General features: G+C 37.6%; 2 protein-coding genes across 3 annotated transcripts; one reads left to right on the top strand and one right to left on the bottom strand.

The window, feature by feature from the left end:
- Window positions 1–1,491: 1,491 nt before the first annotated feature.
- On the top strand, window positions 1,492–17,585 carry tmem71 (transmembrane protein 71). Of its 2 annotated transcripts, none has more exons than XM_017699241.2 (10): window positions 1,492–1,703; window positions 4,119–4,169; window positions 4,476–4,524; window positions 5,633–5,842; window positions 9,560–9,750; window positions 9,845–10,024; window positions 10,393–10,468; window positions 10,636–10,694; window positions 10,966–11,015; window positions 13,443–17,585. In XM_017699241.2, the coding sequence occupies exons 2-10, from the start codon at window positions 4,139–4,141 to the stop codon at window positions 13,464–13,466; spliced, it is 870 nt and encodes a 289-aa protein (XP_017554730.1). In that variant the 5' UTR covers window positions 1,492–1,703; window positions 4,119–4,138; the 3' UTR covers window positions 13,467–17,585. The 2 variants fall into 2 exon arrangements, with proteins under 2 accessions (XP_017554730.1, XP_017554729.1); XM_017699240.2 differs by having other exon boundaries at window positions 10,612–10,694.
- Window positions 17,490–21,694, bottom strand: LOC108428323 (zinc finger protein 16-like). The gene is made up of 4 exons (XM_017699238.2): window positions 21,355–21,694; window positions 20,323–20,429; window positions 19,759–19,816; window positions 17,490–19,672 (listed from the first exon to the last, which is right to left on the bottom strand). The coding sequence occupies exons 1-4, from the start codon at window positions 21,599–21,601 to the stop codon at window positions 18,945–18,947; spliced, it is 1,140 nt and encodes a 379-aa protein (XP_017554727.1). The 5' UTR covers window positions 21,602–21,694; the 3' UTR covers window positions 17,490–18,944.
- Window positions 21,695–22,277: the final 583 nt, after the last annotated feature.

Genomic DNA, 22,277 nt, shown 5'->3' with positions numbered 1-22,277 from the left:
TCTGTAAGCCCTAGAGATGGTTGTGCATGAAAATCCCAGTAGATCAGCAGTTTCTGGAATACTCAGACCAGCCCCTCTGGCACCAACAACCATGCCACGTTCAAAGCCACTCACTTCCCCATTCTGATGCTCGGTTTGCACTTCAGCAAGTTGTCTTGACCACCTCTACATGTCTAAATGCATTAAGTTGGGGCCATGTGATTGGCTGATTAGCTATTTGTGTTAACAGGCAATTGAGCAATTGAATAAAGTGGCCGGTGAGCGTAATCCAGTGTTCATTTAAGTGCTGTATAAAGACATGTAAAATCAGAGCTAAGAGCTCATCTGTTCCTGCACATTTTGTGCTGGTCATCCCTTAGTCCTTCAACAGTGGTCATAGTGGTTACACTAACTGCTCTCCATTATGGAGGATGATGGCCACCCACTGCATACCATCATCATGGACAGGAGGAGCATATTTAGTAGCAGGTTGCTGTCACAGAGGTGCTCAATGGACAGATTCAGGAGGTCCCTTGTCCCCAGAGCCATCAGTCTCTTCAACTCTTCCCAGGGGGACCAGCAGAGAAGTGGGGGGAGAGGAGGACTGAATCTGAATCTCATGCTTATCTTGTGTTTATCTATTCATCTGCACGTATAGACAGCGTGCTGCACATATTGCACTTTCTGCATACCTCATAGCGCATTTTGCACATCTGGACACTAGACACTTTATTTGGTACAATATATGCACAAATTTATTTATTCATTCTGTGGTCATTCTGCCGTCACCTGTAAATTCTTGAACAGTCATTATTGCACTGCATCTCTCATCTCAGGTTATAGATGTCACAGATTGCTGTATTTTTTACTATTTGTATATATGCCTGTAGATAGGATTCTGGTTTATTTATTCTTGTTATATGTCTACACCCATTTATGGTTAATGTATAGTGTTGTGTGTCTGTTACTGGCTGCTAAATTTCCTTCGGGATCAATAAAGTATCTATCTATCATAGGACACTGCCCACATGGTGCTCGTGGACTGTTCTTAGACCAGCAATGGCACTGAGGTGTTCACTCGAACAGCACTGGATAGAACACATTCAACATGTCAGTGTCACTGCAGTGCTGAGAATGATTCACCACTCAAATAACACCTGCCCTGTGGGGATCCTGACCATTGAAACTAACAAACTGCAGAAAAGCAGATGGACTACTGTCTGTAATTATAGGACAACAAAGTGCACCTGTGTGGTAAGCGGAGCTGATGAAATGTACAGTGGGTTTATTAATAAGTTGGCTAATCTGTATATTTTTGTTTTTGTTTTTATTTATTTAAAGTTAATTGAAATATATTTTGTAGCCAGTTTCCATGTTAGTAGTCTGACCATGATGGGGCCTCTTTACACCCTCACTGCTATCTAATCTCCTGTTTGCGTCATATGCTCTGCCGCTGTGTTACATGTAAATTAGAAACAGCGCCGGTAGATGGCGCAAGACGCTGAACAACAGCTGGCGGCCGTAGTGGGAGCTGGTGGGAAGCCCCGACTCCTTCACTAGGAGAAGCTCACTACGCCCTTGGTGTCTGTCTCTCGCTGTAGGGAGCGTAACTGTGGACGCTGCGCTCCGCATTGACGCCTAACCAAGTGCGCTTTGACATTATCATTGTTTTTACCAGAGGGCTCTCCCTGTTGCCCGGAAAACACACCGTTCAGTGAAGTCTGGTAAGTTGGGCTGGGCCGATTTGGTTGCTTTGTTACTTTGTGTGAGATGCAGTGTTTTGCTTTTGTAGAGCGACGAGTTTGTTATCGCCAGCTTGAAGTAGATGCGTAGACCTTTGCACGTAGCTTTATGTTGACGCCTAGCAGTTGTTTCTGTAACGGTTCATTTTTCGGTTTTGTAGACTCTGTACAGTGTCAGTCTCACTATATGTCCGTCATTGTTGCAGCACCACCATCGTCGTACAGAGGACATCGTAACGGAAATGTTCTTAAGAACTGTCTGCGCGTTTCAGAGGGACGGGTTTTCATTTAGTTTAATGATTATATAAAATACTAAGTGGATTTTTCTCTGAGTTACTTTTGTTATGAGCATTTGTATTGCCGTTAGAAATCTCTGTAAGGCTCTTGCTTCTCCACTGAGACTGTTTTCCACGCAAGCCGTTACTGTCATTGCTGTATTCCCACAACAGAGAACTGAGGACTGGAGCTCGAGCTGATGTGTTCGTAGGTTGTTACACCAATAAAGACGCCGTTCTTTTCTAACCAGAAGACAGTGCATTGCACCCGATCGGTTGAATTTAAACACATGTATGGTTTGTTCGCTGACAGAATCAGGACAGGAAGCTCTCAGTCAATTCGGCTGCGAAAATTGAGAACTGGGGTGTCAGTACTGACAAAGAGGTCGCAGGCAATAGACTGTAAAGGCACGAGCGCCGAGAGTGTAGATCGCCTGTTTTGTAGTTCAGCTTTCATTCAATGCTGTATGGTGTTTTTTTGCTAATAACTCACTTAATCCAACATTTATTGAATTCATTTGCAGGACTTATAAAAAAAACATACATAAATATGAACATCTATTGTCTGTTGTAATACGTGAAGACTGATTGATTTAAGGAGTTAATCCTTTATCTTTTTCCAAAATGTTTTGTTTGTCTACAGCAGAACAAAGCACACCTTATTTAAGTTGCAATGTATCATTTTATCCATCAGTCACAGTTATTTATAGTTAAGCAAAAGTCCTAATTGATAAACAGTCCAATATGTGTACTAAATGTTTGCGTCTCATATGATATATAAGTTCTGGGTATGTATTAGTTTGGTGGTGGTGGGTGCATCAGGTCTATGGTTAGGAGTGATGCTGTGGACAGTGCTGAGATTTCACCATACTGCCCTCTCACACAGTGAAGTTCTATGGTTGTGTGTGTGTGTGTGTGTTTACTGAATACATCCCTGACAGAGAAGCACACAAAGATACAGAAAAATCAGAATACAAGAATAGTGTTGGAAATTAACCAGTATATACTGTGTGTGTGTGCGCGTGTGTGTGTGTGTCTGTGTGTGTGTGTGTGCGCGTGTGTGTGGGGAGCCACTTCCTGTTCAAACAAAAACAGACCGGCCATGTGATCACTGTGGGAACAGATTTAGGTCGTTACACATTTTTTGACTAGTCCAGCCCCCTGATTCTGCTTTTAGGCAGACAGACAACAGACCTCTCTCTCCCTCTCCCTCTCCTTCTCCCTCTCTCTCTCTCTCTAACACACTCACACACACACAGATACTGTACTAGAGCGGTAGAGATTGGCAGGTGTGTGGTTGAATCCTATTGGGTCGTGGTATAGCCAATCACAATCTCTCCTCTCCAGACTTGAAATGGTTAACAGGAAGTACTGGGGATTTTGATGGTTCCTCCCATTTTGCCAACATCATCCCCAGTTTTATCAGCCCCTTGCAGACCCCCTCTTTCCTCTTCCACTTCCGGTTCCCCTGTTCTCCCCGCTCTCACGCCATCAGCTACTCTCTCCTCTCCCTCTCCCTCTGCTCTGTAGTGCTGTGGATTGATTATTGTATTCAAAATTATATATATGTAATTTTATATAAAACACTTATTGCCCACATTAATCGTTTCATAGAATTTTCTCAGATGCCCTTTCACAGCACTATCACAGTATATTTTATGTATATACAACAATGAAAATGTTATTTCATTAACATACACTACACTTAAGATTTTTTTGTAGCATTCCAGCGATACAAGACATTGTTACAAGATCAACAATCAATATTTCATATTTGAAACACATCAGTCAAATGTAATACATACATACACACACAAGTACATACATATATCTAGTTTGTATTAGATGTTTGGTTTATGAAAAAGCAGAAATTAATTAGTCTAGTGTATATCTGAGAGAATGTGGTGTCTTTGTATGTGTTTGTGTATGTGTGGAGTGTGTCTGTGTCTGTGTCTGTCTTCAGAGGAGTATGTATTGGTAAGATTAGGGTTTTAGATAAAATGTGTCACGCTCTATAGCAATATGTTTTGGTATTTGTGAGTTACACTCATAACCATTATTCTACTACTGCATGTACATATATGTGTACATGCACATCATTTGTGTGTATCTGTTTTTTTAGGTTGAGCAGCAGTGGGAGCCATGGCTTTATTCTTCAGAGGAGCTGTTACAAGTTAGTAAAATCTCTTTCTCTCAGACTCTCTCTATCATTCTCTCTCTCTCTCTCTCTCTCTCTATCATTCTCTCTCTCTCTCTCTCTCTCTCTCTCTCTCTCTCTCTCTCTCTCTCTCTCTCTCTTTCTCTCTCTCTCTCTCTCTCTCTCTCTCTCTCTTTCTCTCTCTCTCTCTCTCTCTCTCTCTCTCTCTCTCTCTCTCTCTCTCTCTCTCTCTCTCTCCCATCTCTCACACACATACACACTAATGCGTAGCCTAGATGTTAATATAACTGCAGAATTAGTGTTGCTATTTGTTTGTTCTAGGTTCTCCCATAAAGACCAGGAGCAGGCAAGATGACCAGACATGTTACAGGTACATACCACATAATTTATGTGTGAGTGTATATATACAGCATTGTACAAAAGTGTGAGACCACCATTTATTTAATTTCCGGTTAAAATGGCCATTAGGTACAAGGTTTTTCAATAGATGTTTTTTGTGGTGCATCATAAAACAGCAGCCCATTACACTGAACTATGTGAAGTGCATCCACTTGCATAAGACGGGGATAGTCAAGAGAAAATAATTGGGGAAAAAACAGCATAAAAAAAAATTGTTAAAAGTTACAGATAAACAGCACTTAAGGTTTTCTTCAGAAGAAACTCAAGCTCCACTTTTGCTTCAAATCTGAAAGAATCCACAGGTGTTTGTGTACATCCTTCGACTGGACAAGATGGCTTATTGCTATGAGTCTAAAAGAATGATTAGCTGTCAAGAAGCTGTTACTCAGAAAGGAAAATGGACCAAAAGGGAAAAAAATGCAAATTAAATAAAGAAGTTCTGGTGTTCTAAGAACAATAAACTGGCCACCCCAGAGCCCAGACCTCAACATCATTGAATGTGTTTAGGATTACTTGGATTTTGTGAAGCAAAAAATCCAAACAACTTCTAATTCTGAACTTTGATCTTTTGATTAATTCTGATCTCTACACATTTCTTTGAAAAACTGAAAGTGAGTCTCCCAAAAAGAATGAATGCTGTAATACAGACTGGGCACACTAATTATGTTTTTTTTTATATATATTTTTTATATATTTATTTTTATGGCACTGAATGAAATACTTAATGGTCATTTTGACTGGAAACTCAAACAGTCAGTCAGTCAATCAGTCTTTATTTCAACTCTGAGGTACATTGGGGTGACCCTCATTTTCAGTGTAGGTAAGCAAATTGAACAGGGATTGGAAAAAAATTATTTAAGTGAAATGTATTAACTAAAACAAATCTAAATCAACAAGACAAAACGAACAAGAAGATTTATAAAGAAAAACAAAAGCTCAAATAAGAAACTGGAAATTAAACAGGAGGTGGTCTCTGGCTTTTGCGTAGTACTGTATTTATAAGCCTGTGTTATGAGTGAGCGTTAGAATATTTGTGCACATGTGTGTGAGTTTAATGTTTTTTTGTTTTGCTCCTTTAGTTTGGACTCCTCCTTCATCTCTGACTGCTCCTATGAGTGTTTCTCCACCAATCCGGTAACAGGCTCAATGTGTGTGTGCCGTCGGAGCCCACGCCTCCTCACTAATGGATACTATGTACTGACAGAAGACAGCTTTAATACTGATGACCAGGGTAACCTGACCCTCACTCCAACACAGACCAACGTCTCCTACAAAGAAAACCTTGTCCGGTCAGTGAGAGATAGACTGGTCTGTGTGTGTGAGAGTATGCTTCTGTGTTTGTGTGACTGAGAGAGAGAGAAAAAGGAAACAGAGGCAGAAACTGGGACAAAAAGAAAGAGAGAGTGTTAGAGGATGTGTTTCAGCCCAGTGATATGTTTTCTGTACCAGCTGTAAACACCAATAGTTTAATACTGTTCATGTCATGTCAAGTCTGCACTATGATGTTTTTTTTTTGTCAAAATTGAAAAAAAAGTAGCGGTTGAAAATTTAAGTTAGGAGAAAACAAAACACACTGTCACCTCTACGAGTTACCCTGCAAAGGCTGAATTAGCAGTTTAAAGTCAGAGAGGTGTTGGAGTCTGACAGTCATACGTCTTAACCTGTTAATGTCATGCACACTTATTAAAAAAAGAAAATCTGTTTCAATCTGGTCTCAAATGCACATTATACTGCTGATATGATGACAATAGTAGAAAATTCACTTACATCCTGGGTAACAGTAGACATTGTGGCTTTGGTAACAGGAATGGGGATAAACTTTACAGCACTCCCATGAGAACAGAATGAAATTTATTTTGCACCATGTAAAATGGTAATTTTGTAATAAAAGGACCAGTGTTTGTTTTTTATAGCAAGGGTCAGTTCTTTCAGCTTAAAATCACTGTTCTATCTTTGACAGGGCTTCTCATTCTCATAGTCCTCCACTCAAAACCGTTGGGTGAGCCATGTTTAGTAATCCACCATTAACTAAAATTTAGTTTTATATTATATACATTATATACATATATATTTTAAATGTAAATCTCCAGATTTGGTCAGATGGTTCATTTGCCACACCTACTGATTTCCATTACAGGAATATTACCTGTAGTAATTGAATTGGTAAATTTGACCATTGAGGATAAAATAACAAAACCATGGAAACTTAACTTTTGGCATGAAAATAACATGTTATTACACATAAAAATCCTTCTATAAAAAAGTGATAAAAAATTTGAACCAACAAAAACCTACAAAATCATTCAGAATTCTGTAAAGTTCCACCTTCAGGCAACATTACGAGTTTTCTGCTATGTGTTTAAGTATAAGTATAGTCAGGGTTGAGTACTGGCAATTAAATCTGTGACACTGGAATTATATTGCTTTCAGTCGATACTTGCTTTACAAAAAATAACAATATCAGGCAGATGTTTAGGTTTGGCTAATATTTCAATTTGATGACTTCTTTATTATACTCGAGAAGAGCAGAATGTTTGTTGCTGTGCATTTTGTTCATTTTGCTACATTTGTAACCCTCTACAAAGGAGTGTTACATTTCTATGTCATACTAATCCAGAGCGATTTAGTCCCAATTTCTACATTTCATTCATGTTTATGTCATTGTTATGCATCAGCAGATATGTGCATAAAAAATATCAGATATCATAATTGGTGCACAATTCCCATATTGGTGCAGCCCTCCTGTGTAGTTTATGACCATATTAAATAATATCCACTGATATTATCGGGAATCAGAATTTATTGCTCCTTAAAATCAGTATTACTCACAAAATCTTCAGTTCAGGTAGTTTTAAGTGTTTTAAGTCATTTTTAGTTTTTGTTAGTGTTTTACTACAAGGAACCTTAAAAATTAAGGTTAAAAATTGTCTGTGGTAGTCAAATATATTCTATGAGTTCATTAACTTCTATAATGAGTTTTCCTATAAGGGTTGTAAAAATACTTGAAAAATGATATGATACAGCTTGAGATGTCATGGAAATTGTGCATAGAAGCCAGTACAAGCTTATCAGTTATGTTAGACAAAGAGTGGAGACTGACTATTGGCAGTGTACAGGGAGCATTTTGTGTGTGTGTGTGTGTGTTTGTTCCTTGATGCTCTGTTCTAGACACGTGTGTTCTGAGTTATCTCATGCATTCCTGGTGTGTGACGCTATGTGTGTATGTGTGTCTGTAGATTAGCTCATGGTTCAGGTTTCTAAGCAACTCATGTTTCTGTGCAGTAAATCAACAACTCGTGTGACGTCTTTCTTTCTTCCACCCATAAATTGTGACTGATGTCAATTTTGGTAATTAAGTGTTATTTTGCCTTTTAGGATTTAGTATGTTTACTGCTGTGTAACAAAGACGATAGAGCTGTTAATAGTGACATTATGTTAAGAAAAATGGGTCTCACTTTATTTTGATAGTACAGTAAAGCCCCCTATAGATTATCTACAGATGTTCAAGTAACCACTTTGGTTACTTGGTCTGCTAAAACCCACTGAATTCTCATTGTTGTTAGGGTTATGGTTTAGAGTAAGGGAAATTAGGGTGAAATTTACAGACATTTTAAATTACAGACATTTTAAATAAAAAATAAAGGTTAGCAACATACATACAAATAATCTAAAACAGGTAGTTTTAAATACATCATTTGAACATAACATCTCTCTCTGTATTCATTTTCATAGCCCAATATTTACCAAGCTGCTGAAATCCAGTAATAGTTTCACAATCCAGTAATAGTTTCACAAAAAAGTTTATTATGAGTATATATACATATATCCTGCATGTAAACTGTCAGTAAAGTAGTTTTTTATCATTTAAGAAACATTGCTAAAGTTGTTCCTTTTCTATGCCAGAGTGATATAAAGAAACTTGGTCATGCATTTTTTACAATTTTTGCTAGCCTTCTTAAGAAGACAATACAGTCTCTACAGCCCATACAAAATGTAGCCGCTCAGATCCCAACAAAAACGAAAAGGAGAGCTCATATCATACTCATTTTGAAAGAACTATGTTCTAAAGGATTTAAAAGCACCTGTGTACCTCACAAAATGTTCCAGCATGTAAACTTAGATAGTGGCCAACAGCAAATACCTTCCATAAAGTAGGGAAAATGTGGAGAGGCCTTTTTCTGTTATTATGCTTCTAAACTGTGGAACTATTTTACTAGAAAGTGAAGCTTGGTACATACTTTTAAGAAACATTTCAAAATGTTCATTAAATTCATTAACTTCAAATTAAATGGATACCTCCCATTTTGTATTTATCTTTTTTAAAGCTGCTGTATGCAATATTTTTTTATAACATGTGTGCACTTCTGCAAGTCATGCTGTAAATGCTGAAAAAATGATTTAAAAGTAGGACTTTTTGGGACCACGTTGTATGTCTTTACATATGAACATCACATGCACAGCCTTAAACCGAAGATCCAGCTCAATGTTTAATTCTCAAATGTAACATCAACATTAAAATGATGAAGATATTATGACAATAGTAGATTATTTATTTACATCCCTGGAAGACACATCTTTTACCAAGGTTTGACTGAGTTCTTTCTTGATACACTTTCAACCCGTTTGCAAATATTACATATAAACATATTTTTGCACTTGTGGGGGAGCGAAGCACAACTGACATTACAGAATGTTCTTATGCACGTTCATTATTATGTAACTACTACTGCTATGTCATTGCTTCTTGTTATTTAAATAAATAATCTTAACTTTCTTTTTGTATTGACGTTACTGAACGGTAACTATAATGGAAAAAATTTAACTTAATTTTTTTCTATTACTGTTGAACTTTAGCATGTCTGTATTTTTTTTATCTCTATGAAAAGTGCTCCATTGTCAAATGTATTATTATTTATAGCATAAACCTTTACATTAGTTACAACACTTACATTTAATTAACTATTAATTAAAGCTACTGTTGCTGTGTTTTGCTTATGTCTGTGTAGAATTTTCCGTCGAAGGCGCAAAGTGAGAAGGTCACTAGCCAGTCTCCTGAGTGATGTCAGCCAGACATGTCAGTCATGGCTGGGTGAGCGTGTGTTTGGAAGAGCAGATTCCACACACATTAGTGAACCGCCTTCATGGTTGGATATTAGCAGCAGCACTGAAAATGACACACCAGTCTCTTTTAAATATGGTGAGAGGCTCTGTTTATACATTTTGTAAACTACTTACTTTTTTTAAATAGTGGAGAACAGTCTATGTTCTTGACTTGTTTGTGTGTGTTGCAGATCCTACAGAAACTTTCTTTCCTCCTGAAAAAGAAACATTTTTGCCAGAGGAGGAGCCCCACCCAGATGTCTGCTCTGCCCATGAGATGCCTAGCCTTTCAGGAACAGGCCTGCTGGACGTCCCACCCCCTTCTGAATGTCTCTACAACAGTTATTGTCCACCCACCTATCAAACTTCAGGTGAGTGAGAAAGAGAAATAGAATAGGAGAAGGCTGTTGATTGATTCTACTGTACTGACAAATGACAACTGATATGGACAATTTTATAAATGGAATATAAAAAGATCTTTAAAAAGGTTACTTCCAGTTCTAAAATCTCATTGGCTGAGCCATTTTCAAAGCCATTGTAAAGTGAATATGCACACAATAGACATTACTTGAATTGTTTATTAATGAAGCAATTTATTAAAGAATACTATTACTATTAATAAATTAAATGTGTGATTAGACATTTGTGTTGTGTTGTGCCTAACAACAGCCATGGCAAAATCACTGTAATGTACAACCTCTTGTAGATTATTGATTTAATTCATTATTTGAAATTTCAGTTTCAGATTGTGTGTTTTTGAAAGCCTTCCTCTTCTTCATCCTCACACTGTGTCTCTGCGCTGCTGTGTTCTCCAGGTATGGTCTGGAAAAAAAGTGTATGTAAGTAAGAAAGAGAAAGTTAGTGTTCACTGCAGTTAATTGTACTGTTACTGTAGGTATTGTGACTTAAGTAAGTCAGTGGTTTCACTGTGATGGATGAAAATGTTTTTTGGTAACAGCGCAATGATGTCATATCCTGACAGATGTGTGTTTGGAGGTTTTGCTGTAGCAGTGGCTTTCCTTTTCCTGATCTCATCTGTTTGTGAGTACACATACATGCACATGCACAAGCACAAGCATATTATTTGGCTTGTATTACAGTGACACCATGATAAAACCTACAAACAAACCAGGAAATAAGGAAATGTTTTCTTCGCTTAAAGAAGCAAAGCTCAGATGAACAATAAAAAATGGGATTTTTCCATGTAATTGTCATTTGTAAGGTTAATTAACCCAAATAAACAGACATATCAAGTTCAGATTGTGAAACACCATCATAATCTGTGAAAATGAATATGTGTGTTTTATTCCAGGTGTCTCTAAATCTGTAAGAGCAGTGCGATGGAGTCAAACCAAGACTGAGGTGAGTTATTGTGACTGCTAGAATAGACATCAGCTATATAGTGGTGCTAAAAAGTTTGTGAATCCTTTAGAATTTTCTATATTTCTGCATAAACATGACCTAAAACATCAGATTTTCACACTAATGGAAAATGATCCAGTATTACATATTTGTGAGTGGCAAAAGTCTGTGAACCTGTAGGATTAGCGGTTATTTTGAAGGTGGAATTAGAGTCAGGTGTTTTCAATCAATGGGATGACAATCAGGTGTGAGTGGGCACCGTGTTTTATTTAAAGAACAAGGATCTATCAAAGTCTCCTCTTCACAACACATGTTTATAGAAGTATATCATGGCCCGAACAAAGGAGATTTCTGATGACCTCAGAAAAAGAGTTATTGATGCTCATCAGGCTGGAAAAGGTTACAAAACCATCTCTAAAGAGTTTGGACTCCACCGATCCAACCACAGTCAGACAGATTGTGTACAAATGGAGGGAATACAAGGCCATTGTTTCCCTCCCCAGGAGTGGTTGACCAACAAAGATCACTCCAAGAGCAAGGGATGTAATAGTCAGTGAGGTCACAATGGACCCCAGAGTAACTTCTAAGCAACTGAAAGCCTCTCTCACGGTGGCTAATATTAATGTTCATGAGTCCACCATCAGGAGAACACTGAACAACAATGGTGTGCATGGCAGGGTGAAAGCCACTGCTCTCCAAAAAGAACATTCCTGCTCATCTGCAGTTTTCTAAAGATCACATGGACAAGCCAGAAGGCTTTTGGAAGAATGTTTTGTGGACATATGAGACTAAAATAGAACTTTTTGGTTTAAATGAAAAGCATTATGTTTGTATATTCCTGCATAAGAACCTTATCCCATCTGTGAAACATGGTGGTGGTAGTATCATAGCTTGGGCCTGTTTGGGGGGGGGGTTCACACCAGATACTGAAAACAAAGGTTCACATACTTTTGCCACTCACAAATATGTAATATTGGATCACTTTCCTCAATATACAAATGAGCAAGTATAATATTTTTGTGTCATTTGTTTAACTGGGTTCTCTTTATCTACTTTTAGGACTTGAAAATCTGATGATGTTTTAGGTCATATTTATGCAGAAATATAGAAAATTCTAAAGGGTTCACAAACTTTCAAGCACCACTGTAAGAGCAGTAATACCTGATTATCTGTCTCTCTGAATGTCTGAGCTGTAATAGCAAATTATACATATTCAGCAGCACCTAGACAAGGTGGCTGTTAGTATGAATTATGTATTTTGTATGAATATGATAGGGGTGGGAAATGTGGATAATTATGATGATACATTATGTCATTTTCTGAGTATACTATATGTTTTGTCAGTACTTCTAGAACATTGAACAACTGCATATATCGTGACAAAGACCTATGTAGACCAAAGATTTAGACAATGTATAATCAGTGTACAGTAATTGCAAAAAAACATAAAACATGGATGTCAGCCCATCCAATCAGTGTATCCATAAGTCTATTTTATTTTATTCATTTATGTTACTAGGTCTTTCAGTTGTCTTCCAAACGGTTTATTTTGAGTATGTGATAAGTATTGTGTAACGTGAAAAGATCTAAAATACATTGATGTCACCCACCTTTCAATTATTGTATGAATATAATGTACAAACATTAATTCCAAAGACGTTGGGACAGTGTGCAAAATTAAAACAAAAAGCAGTGATTAGTAAATTCTGTTTGACAAGAACATGTTTACCTCTGTGTTACATCACCTTTCCTTTTAACAGTCTAGCACCCACCCTCTCTGATTACGCAGTAATGCTTTTGTAACACAGTCAGCATGTGGCTTGACGTTGTCATGTTGAAATAAGTATGATGTCCCTGGAAAAAAATGTCATCTAGAAGGCAGCATATGTTGCTCTAAGTAATAATAATTCTAGCTTTTGAACATTAACTTGGTAACAATTCTTATATAGTCTGAAGAACACAAAGTCCATTATTTCCATAAACAATCTAAATGAAATGAGAAATTTCTCTGGAGTCCTTGAATCTATAGATGATGTAATGCACTGTAGAAGACAAAATACATAAAGTCCTTGCAATCGCTCAGTAAGGAGCGTCGTCCTTACAGTGTTGGATTTTCTGCTTATGCATTTTTGTCATAAAGGACTAGGCCTGTCCACGAAGCTGCTTTTATACCTGAGGATGATCATCTCTCTCATTTTTTATTTATAAACAAAAATAAAACAATACAGTAAATTATTAAATGTCTCTTCCCTTTGTAATGTTTTAGTTTAAGAACAGGTCAACATGGATTTACAGTTCACTGCTTTTTTCTGCTTTTTATTTGCATTTCATATACTATCCTCACCTTTCTGGAACTGAGGTTTGTATTATGTGGTGAAATGTTTGCCCCAGGACTGTGCTCACAGAGACTTTGTGTTTTTCCTGTAGGATATTACTTCCAGAAACGAGTGATGAAGTAACACAATACAATCTCAGAAACATACTCACATACACAACATTACTTACACACCACATCCTGCAACAAGTGGAGCTGAATGAGTGTGTCGACATCTAATTGTAAGAACATTAGTGTGTGTGAATGCACATTAGTATGCATGAGTGTGTGTCTGTAACAGTAAGTGTGTATCAGTTGGTTCTGCGTGTTGCTTACTGTTCTTGAATAGCTGGAGTTCATGTCATGAGACTCTGGAAAAAGGGAACATAAAATGTTGCATAATCAGATCCTTTAAATAGTGTGTTATGTGACACAAACACACTTAAATCTTGCCTTTTTATCCATGCTGTATCAAGTTGTGCAAGGGTGCTTTCATTAACTGTTCCCACTGCAGAGCTACCTGACAAGATTTCTAAATAATAGAATATTCCAAATCTAAGAAAGGTAAGCTGTGACCTAGCTGTGCTGTTTTGTGAGCATATTAATTGTAGACAATCCAAAAAAGTAAAAGTGGACAAAAAGTCTAAATATTATTTAACAGTGATGATGAATTATCAGTGATTACCTGAGTGTGCACCAGTTGTAGTGAAAGCACCTTGTTTTTTGATGCAAATATATGTTTGTGTGTACTGTGTAATTATTATTGATATTGTTATTAATATTTTGTTGTTATTAATGTATGAACAGATTCATCAGCTTAGCTGTTTGGACTCTTTGACAGCCAAAATATAGAAGGCAGCGTCCTCCTTCTCTACTGATGAATCAGGGCGACTTTATTCAGGTCTTCAGAGTTTTAACCAAATTTTGATGTTCTCTACGTACACATAGCAATAGAAATACAAAAGTGATGCTGTTGCTGATTGGTAGTGATAGCTGGGCAAATTGCAACAAACATGGTTGAGCATGAGATCGGACTAAGATTTAATTAAATACTGCTTTGGTATTAACATGTCAAACATGTTGCAGTGATCTTTGGCTCAGAGGTTTGACCGAACTGATCCAAAGCTTGCTATATGGTAAAAGCACAATACTCACAGTGTTACTTTTCACAATTACCTCTTACTGCATTAAGCAGTATTCTAATTCAGAAATTTACTACATGAAGAAATGTGAGCTGTAATAAATTATATTGGGGTCTTTTAAACACCAGCTCACCTGGGGCCAGAGGTGGGTAGAGTAGCCTAAACCCAGAGTGTTAACACTTGAGTAAAATGACTCAAATAAAAGTAAAGGTACCTTTCCAAAAAAGATCTTGAGTAGAAGTGCAAATGCATTGGGTCAAAAACTACTGGAGTACTAACGTACAGAACTGCAGTGGAACTTTTTAGTAAATCCAGCATCTATCAGCAGAAGAACTAAAGTTTGTTGGGCTCGATTCTTCTCTTTTTGGGATTCTTTTTGTTTAGTATAAAATACTAAAGCTCCCATCTTAGAGGTGTGACCAGCCACAGAGCAGTACAGAGCAGTACAATAACAAAACATAATAAAATTAAACATAAAATGAAATTCATCACTAAATATGAATGGGTTAAATGTGATAAAATTGACTAAAAATTAGATGCTGTAGCTCACTAGTATACTTGAATAGAGGTAAAAATATTATGCTGTGAAAATAGGAGAATACAAAACCATCAATGATTCACTTGATCTCTGCAGGTCATTCTGTGTATAACAGATCCTCCAACAAGAAACAATAATGCCTCTGAAAAGTAGATTCTGACTTCCAGGAGCATCATATACTTTCTCTAGACAGACAAAGCACTTCTTGTAAGTTGCTCTGGATAAGAGCGTCTGCTAATGTTGTAAATGTAAATGTAAATCATGAAGGGTTTAAAAGCAAATTCAGTGTTTAGTGTTGACCCTTTCAATAGGGAGACTCCTTGACAAATTATGCTACCTCATTGAAATATCCTTTTCACAGCACTTATTTATATGTGGCTCCTTACAAAAAACTGCAGGTAGGATATTTTTATAGCCTAAACCAGCACTAAAAGTACAGGTAGGATATTTTTTGTGCCTGAATCACCTTATCAGGGAGTAAAAGTAATATTAGGCTGAGTCTGTACAATACTTGAAGAAAGGCTGATTTAGTATTAAAACACAATAGAACAGAAAAAACGATGATCTAATATAATGATCCGTTTGCTTTATGTCCAGTTTGTTACTTAATAGCAAACAGAAGAGAAATTGTAGAAGTCCAAGGAGGGACCTGTTTATCACAGTGCCACCACGTTGGACAATAGTGATCTCATGCTCTGTGTTTATTGCATTTAGCCTGTTGTGCTTTTGCTGAAAGTTGTGGTATTGTAGTAGCTGATACCTCATCCCTTAAAAGGGAAGTGTGGTGTGAAGAGGGCTGTTGGGCCCTAAAAATGTGCCAGTTTTCCTATGGAGAGATGCTGCTTATTGCTCATTAAGTGCCTTTCAAGATATGTCCTTGAGGACCCTCAGCCATGGTTGCATATCAATGCCAATACCAGAAATGGTAACTTAAGTGTAAGATAACAACAGTGTGCAGTTTTATCTGCATGTACATTCCGATACAGGGTGCAGCCTGTGACACAGTCAATAGCGCTATATTTCTAATTCTTTAATATGGAGAACACATTTTCCATAATTCCATAGATATTTACTGAGTTTTTGTAATGACTTCACATAAAAGATGTCACATAAATATTCCAGTTGACTGGTATGCAGTTGACTGTTATAAAGCATCATGTTTGCTGGATGCTTGGAAGGTCTCTATATAGATTTATATAGAGCTTATTTTTTAATCAAAATGAGAGTAAGTAATTCTGTCCATCAGGAAAAAGACACTGGTCAGTTAACTTTAGAAATATATATGACAAGTATAGTATTTTATCTATATCTTATTCAGTTGTTAACAATAAACCACAAATTAGAAGGGCATTGAAGTGTGATGTTCATGTTAGTGTGATAAAGTACTCATAATGTATTGCCTGCCTGCAGGCCAAGATAATGAATAATTAAACGTCACTTAGTTTGTAGCTAAATCTTACTGTGTCTACTGACTGCATGTTGTTTATAAAAATTAAATATACCTTGTAAAAGTAGCAGTAAGTTATGAGGACTTAAATGATGTAGGTATCATTGATTGATAGATTGATAAGCTAGACTGTTTTGCTATAAATTCTGTCAAAAGGTAATTGAGACAGTGTTACAGTAATCAGTAAAACACCAGTCTGAAACCATAAGGAAAGAATGATGTTTGAAGGTTACATTGTTTTTTGCAGTGAGGGCAACCTGTGAACAAGGGGCTTAGTGACTTGCACAACTGCAGGGGTCAGTGGGTAATGATCTTACGACCTGCAGCCCTGTGGTCTTTTTCTCATGGTACCCAATAGGGTTTGAAACCACAGCCTTACGGCTGCTAGTGGCCTTCACCACTTAGCTGCCTAATGCTGTATATTTATGTATGAATTATACTTTGCCTGAAGATAATTCTTTTAGTTTTATACAAACTTCACATACATAATCTTGAACGTAGACAGTGAACAAGTAATTTTTCAAAGTTGCAATACTCAATTAAATTGGGACTTTTTCACAGAATACTGTGACACACACATACTGAACAAATAGAATTTGATACTAAACTGTATATAAATTGTATATTATTAAGTATTAAACAAAAACAGCTTTCTTTCAGATTGGCTCAGCAGGAAGAGCTTCTGTTTTTGGAAAGGTGCTATAACTGCATCAGTTAGTTGTGCATGAACAAATAAGATTTTCTTAAATTGAAATGTGTCATATTCGCTCACTATCTCACTATTCATGCATGAAACTATTCCCAATATTTTCTCTTTTCAATTTTATCATGTTTAATGTGTAATGAATTTCATTCTCAGTTGTAACCTAAACTGCAGATTTCATGTAGTAGCAGCTGACACATTCTAACTCACTGTGGCAGAAATTATATTTCTGTAAAACTTTGTAAAAATATGCTGAAAGATTAATTTACGAACTTTTAAGAAAGTGCTTAGGAATTTTGTATTGTGCCAGTGCATGCAAAGCTGAAATAATACAGGGGTTTGCATTTTTATTGGCTGTGCATCCCAAGTGATTTGTCATGAAACTCAGAATGGAATTTTACTAATAAACCGTTTTCATAGCCATCAGTTTTCTATTGTCTTCAGTATGATTGTTGTTGGAATGCCCCCACGAGTTGCTTCCCAGCTTATGATGAGCACAATATGATGCAGTTGTGTAAGTAGTAACTATGAGCACAGATTGTGTAAATTATGCAACTCGTTAGAAATGAGGCTTCGGAAAGAGGTATTGCTAAAAAAAAAAAAAAAAAAATTTACTGTAACATTTTTTGCTTTCTCAGCTTTCAGACAGTGCAGGCCTAAGTAATTACTGCCATCCTAATTTACCTTGCAATATATTTTATGAAAAAAATACACGATTCAAAAAAGAAACTAAAGTTTACAATGTTGAGAATTGACACAGAGATATTAGTATTTTTCTCACTTTCTGTACACAACATTTACAGAAAAGGCACTGGATATGCTTATATACATTTTATACAAACTTTACATATACTAATAATATGCTGTTCTCTTGCATTCCATATTCAACATCCAGTAGTCTTAAAAGAAAACTTTTTCAACCTAATTTCAATCTGCCACATCTGTCGCCTTTGGTCAATTATTATGGATGATCATGTCCAAAACAGAAAATGTAATAAATGCCAATAGGATAAGTGGATAAGACCCAGAAGGGTAAGTGGCTTTAAAAATGTGAATGTGTGTGTGTGCGCATGTGTGTAAATCTGTAAATTCTTGGGTCTAGTTTTCTTGTGGAGTTTCTCACAGTAGCCACTGATGGTCAAATTTGTTGAGCACAGAGGTCAAATATCTTTGGCCACTGCATAAACTAGTGCATGCATACACTCCAATTAAAAGATTTTTCTAAAGATGTCTATGTAGTTCACTGGTTGGGATGTAAACAGGTCATTCAGAGTGGTTTCATGTGAAAAGATCAATGAGAAACTTACCAACAGGAACCAGGTACTGCGCACAACAAAAATATAGCAATTGTTTTTACTACCCAATACGTCCAGTGAACCTAAAGATGTTCTAACTAGAATATGATAAAAAAAGGTGTCTGTGTCTTTCCACCATGAATACATTTTAGAAAGAAAGGAAAAAAATATTTTGGCCAAATTTTTCTGAAAAATATTAAACCGGCATCAGACAGTATAGTCATGACCATTTGATGTAATAACTTTCTGTGAGGAAGCTTAGAGGCAAACATTTGGTTCCTATGGCCAACACCGTGAATAATTCTGACTTGGTAAGTTTCTTTAGAACAGAGCATTTGACATTGTCACTCTGAATGACTTTGTTCACCTCTTGAACATTTAATTAAACAGAACATTTGAAAAATCAATGGAATGAAATCAGTAGCAAAGTTACTGGTCACAATTGACAAAAAAACAAAAAAACTCTGAAGTACTCCTTTAAATGGACATCTCATTTTGCTGTGTGAGAATGACTCATGTGGTTTCTGAGATGTGCGTTTGAGATAAAGGTTTTGCCGCACACCGCACAGCGGACCCCCCGCTGCCCTGTGTGGATGGTGAGGTGCACTTTGAGCGATCCTGACTGGGCAAAGCCCTTCCCACAGTGAGAACATCTGTACCGTCTCTCGCCCGTGTGTACACTCTGGTGCCGTTTCAGGTTGCTGGAGTCCGAGAAACGTTTCCCACACTGTGCACAGGCGAACGGCTTCTCCCCAGTGTGAACACGTACATGGATCTTCAGGTTCTTCAGGGATGCTAGCGATTTCCCGCAGAACGGACACACAAACAGACTTCCACCCCCCAGACTTCCTGGCCCTGTGTCTGTGGCGATCACCGGAAGTGGGGCGTGGACAGGAAGGGCTGTTTGTGAGTTGTGCATGTGCGGAGCGTGTTCTGTTCCATGAAGTGAAAATGGTGTGTCTGGTACATGTGCATCTGCTGCAGTAGTGTGTGCTGATAAAGGCTCAGAGGGCATGGAGTAAGAGCACGTGGGTGTGAGAGTGTGGCTGTGGTTATCAGGAGTGTGTGTGTCATGTGTAATGGCGTCTGAGAGTGAGTGTGTGTTAGGGGGTGACTGTTCCACAGCCTCTATTCTCTGTGCAAACAGGTTTTGCTCTTCCAGTTCATCTCTTCCTATTGGCTGGATGACCTGTCCATCAGTGGCAGAGCGACCACAGTCTGTAAAACCAAACCACAGCAGTAAATCAGCACACAAGTAATAAGCCATATCTGTATTTAAAAGCTGTGTGGGTTTGTGTGTTTACCCTGTGCCTGGAAGCTTCCGCTCTCTACAATCAGAACGTCCTCACATTCCTCTTTTGGCTGTGAAAATATAAACACAAATGTACAAACCAAAATAAATAAATAAGCTAGTGAGATGGTTCTGCTACTTCACATGCCTGGAGTTTTTTGCTTTGGATAAAGTCATGGATGATTTAAAATCCAGGCTAGAGTCTGCAGATGGAAAACAAGCTGTTTACACTGAAGCTCAAGAAAATATGTACTGGCTTCATAAAATATACCATCAAGCAAGTAAATCAATTATTAAATCAATGAAATCTAGTGATGGTGTAGAAGACAAAACTCTCCCATAGACTAGCTTCTACTCTGCCAGAGAAATCCAGCACAGACCAGCACATATTGTGTTTTGGATGTTGCTGTGCTGGTCCACCAGCAGAGCCATGCTGGGTGACTAGCTAAACCAGCAAAGACCACCATGGGCTGGATTTTTTTTTTTAGCAGGGTGTGAAGTTACAGATACATGTTACTGGGAAGAGAATAGAAGCCATTGAGTTTCTACTGGTGTAAAGTCGCAAATTTTAACATACCTCCGCTTGAAGGACTTGAGTTACTGGCGGAGATGTGTGGGGTTCCTCATGAATGCGAACAGTTGCCCGTGATCGGGGGCTTGGCTTCACACGGCAATGGGGTTCAGCTGAAAACATGAATCGTTTATGCACAGGACAATTAGACAGTTAGCTTTCAGCAGGTTTTACTTGGTGGTTTAAAGTACAGTAGTTTCAAGTCAGATAAAAGGGAACACTATAAGAAACTCTTGATCATTCCAGTTTCAGGAGGGCGCTAACTAGTGTATTATTCTTAACACTTGATTTTAAATTTAAAGGGGAATTCCTTTTTTAATAATTAATTAATACATTTCTTAATAATTAAGTGGTTATAATGTAAACCGAGTCGTTGTTAATCATGAAATGGTTAATATTTGCTTCATATATGGCCATTTTATTTACTATCCAAAACCTTCAGTTAACCTACACGTCTCCTGAGCTTTATAGGTAATGTTGCGTGTGGTAGAACTGACACAAATCGGGGGTTTCTTTGGAGACTTCGTCTTACAACGTCTTGCATATATCCCACCCCTATGAATATATTCAATAAATTGATTATATTACATTTTAAGCCAAAACGTTCCCACAAAACTATCGCAAACGAATGTCTGATATTAGGTAGTGTGTTCATAACCATGTCATGTAAAAACTTGATATAAAGGAGCTTTTGGAGACTCTGGTTCTATCACCACCACCATTGTGAACAATTCTAAAATTTCTTTAGAACCGAGCATTTCACACCAAATCACTCTGAATGACTTTGTTTACATTTCAGCTGTTTAATTATGTGTTGTTTTTTTAAAATACTGGTGAAGATCCTCACCTCACTTCGGTTTAGCAAAGGCTTATTAACTACGCAGCTGACTGGATGAGGTGAGCAGGAACGTTACAGAGAGGGACTCCAGAACCAGCGGTAAAAACCACTGAACTAACACTTTTCCCCATTTTACTATGAGCTAAAGGGTCATAAAAACCTGAATCCATCCTGATGCTCTAGATAAAGCATAAACTCACCACGCGGTTCAATCCGTTCCTCACACGCCCAGCTGCCGGCACGCTGCGCCTTCTCTCGCGCCGCTCTCAACTCCAGAGCGAGCAGCTTCCTCCGTAAACCCTCATTTTCTTTCTCCCGCCGAGAGATCTCCAGACGCAGCACGGCGTATCCGTCATCCACCAGCTCGCAGATCTCCGCCACCGCGGCGTTCGCCAGCGCCTCCATGATGGAGGCCAGCTGCGAATGAAAACGAGAAGACTCCGACATTTCTCCGCCTCGGTGTCCTGCTAAATATCGAAAGGGAAAAGGGGGAATTCGCTTCACACATACGGATCAGCGCCGGACCGTGTTTTGGTGGTAAACCGGAAACGCAGGGCTCTCTTTCTACGCATGCTCAGTGCGTACAAATTCGGGGATATTTTATGAATAGATTTACAGTGAAATATTAAGTATATATTTCACCCTACAGTAGTAAGATGCACGCCAAAATATTAACAAACTAAAATGTTTCGATATTTAGGGCTCATTCTATGTGTGTTAATAAAGGGCATTACTCTGAAATATAATAAGATGATGTTTAACGTAAAGAAGAATTCCGCCTATGTTTCCAATTTAATGTATAGTTGAAATGTAAGCAAAGTCATTCAGAGTGGTTTGGTATGACGTTTACAATTGTAAAGAAAATTACTGAATCAGCTAGCCTTTAAAATGTTCCTTTAAAATGGCTTTAAGCGTCTTTGGCTCGAAATTTCGTAACAGTTTGAGTAAATTAGTGTAAAACATGACGTGACATGGGAGAGTGACACTAATATTGTAATTGTTTGTATATGACCATTTTCCAACATCTGTTTTTGTCACTGTGCCTTTAGAGGGGCATTTCACCTACTTTTCAAAATTCACCTTACTGCAGTGACGTAGAAATACTCATTCAGAGTGATTTGAT

This window comes from Pygocentrus nattereri, chromosome 19, assembly GCF_015220715.1.
Source record: "Pygocentrus nattereri isolate fPygNat1 chromosome 19, fPygNat1.pri, whole genome shotgun sequence".
NCBI classification, from domain to species: domain Eukaryota; kingdom Metazoa; phylum Chordata; class Actinopteri; order Characiformes; family Serrasalmidae; genus Pygocentrus; species Pygocentrus nattereri.
The sequence above is the reverse complement of the archived record's forward strand: the minus strand, read 5'-3'. Positions and strand labels throughout refer to the sequence as shown.

Coding starts and splice junctions, on each gene's coding strand:
- tmem71 (XM_017699240.2), top strand. CDS start 4,139: ATGGCTTTATTCTTCAGAGGAGCTGTTACAA. Junction 4,525..5,632: donor GATGACCAGACATGTTACAG/GTACATACCACA, acceptor TTGCTCCTTTAG/TTTGGACTCCTCCTTCATCT. Junction 9,751..9,844: donor ACCAGTCTCTTTTAAATATG/GTGAGAGGCTCT, acceptor TGTGTGTTGCAG/ATCCTACAGAAACTTTCTTT.
- LOC108428323 (XM_017699238.2), bottom strand. CDS start 21,601: ATGTCGGAGTCTTCTCGTTTTCATTCGCAGCTGGCCTCCATCATGGAG. Junction 19,817..20,322: donor CTCAAGTCCTTCAAGCGGAG/GTATGTTAAAAT, acceptor ATATTTTCACAG/CCAAAAGAGGAATGTGAGGA. Junction 19,673..19,758: donor CGGAAGCTTCCAGGCACAGG/GTAAACACACAA, acceptor TTGGTTTTACAG/ACTGTGGTCGCTCTGCCACT.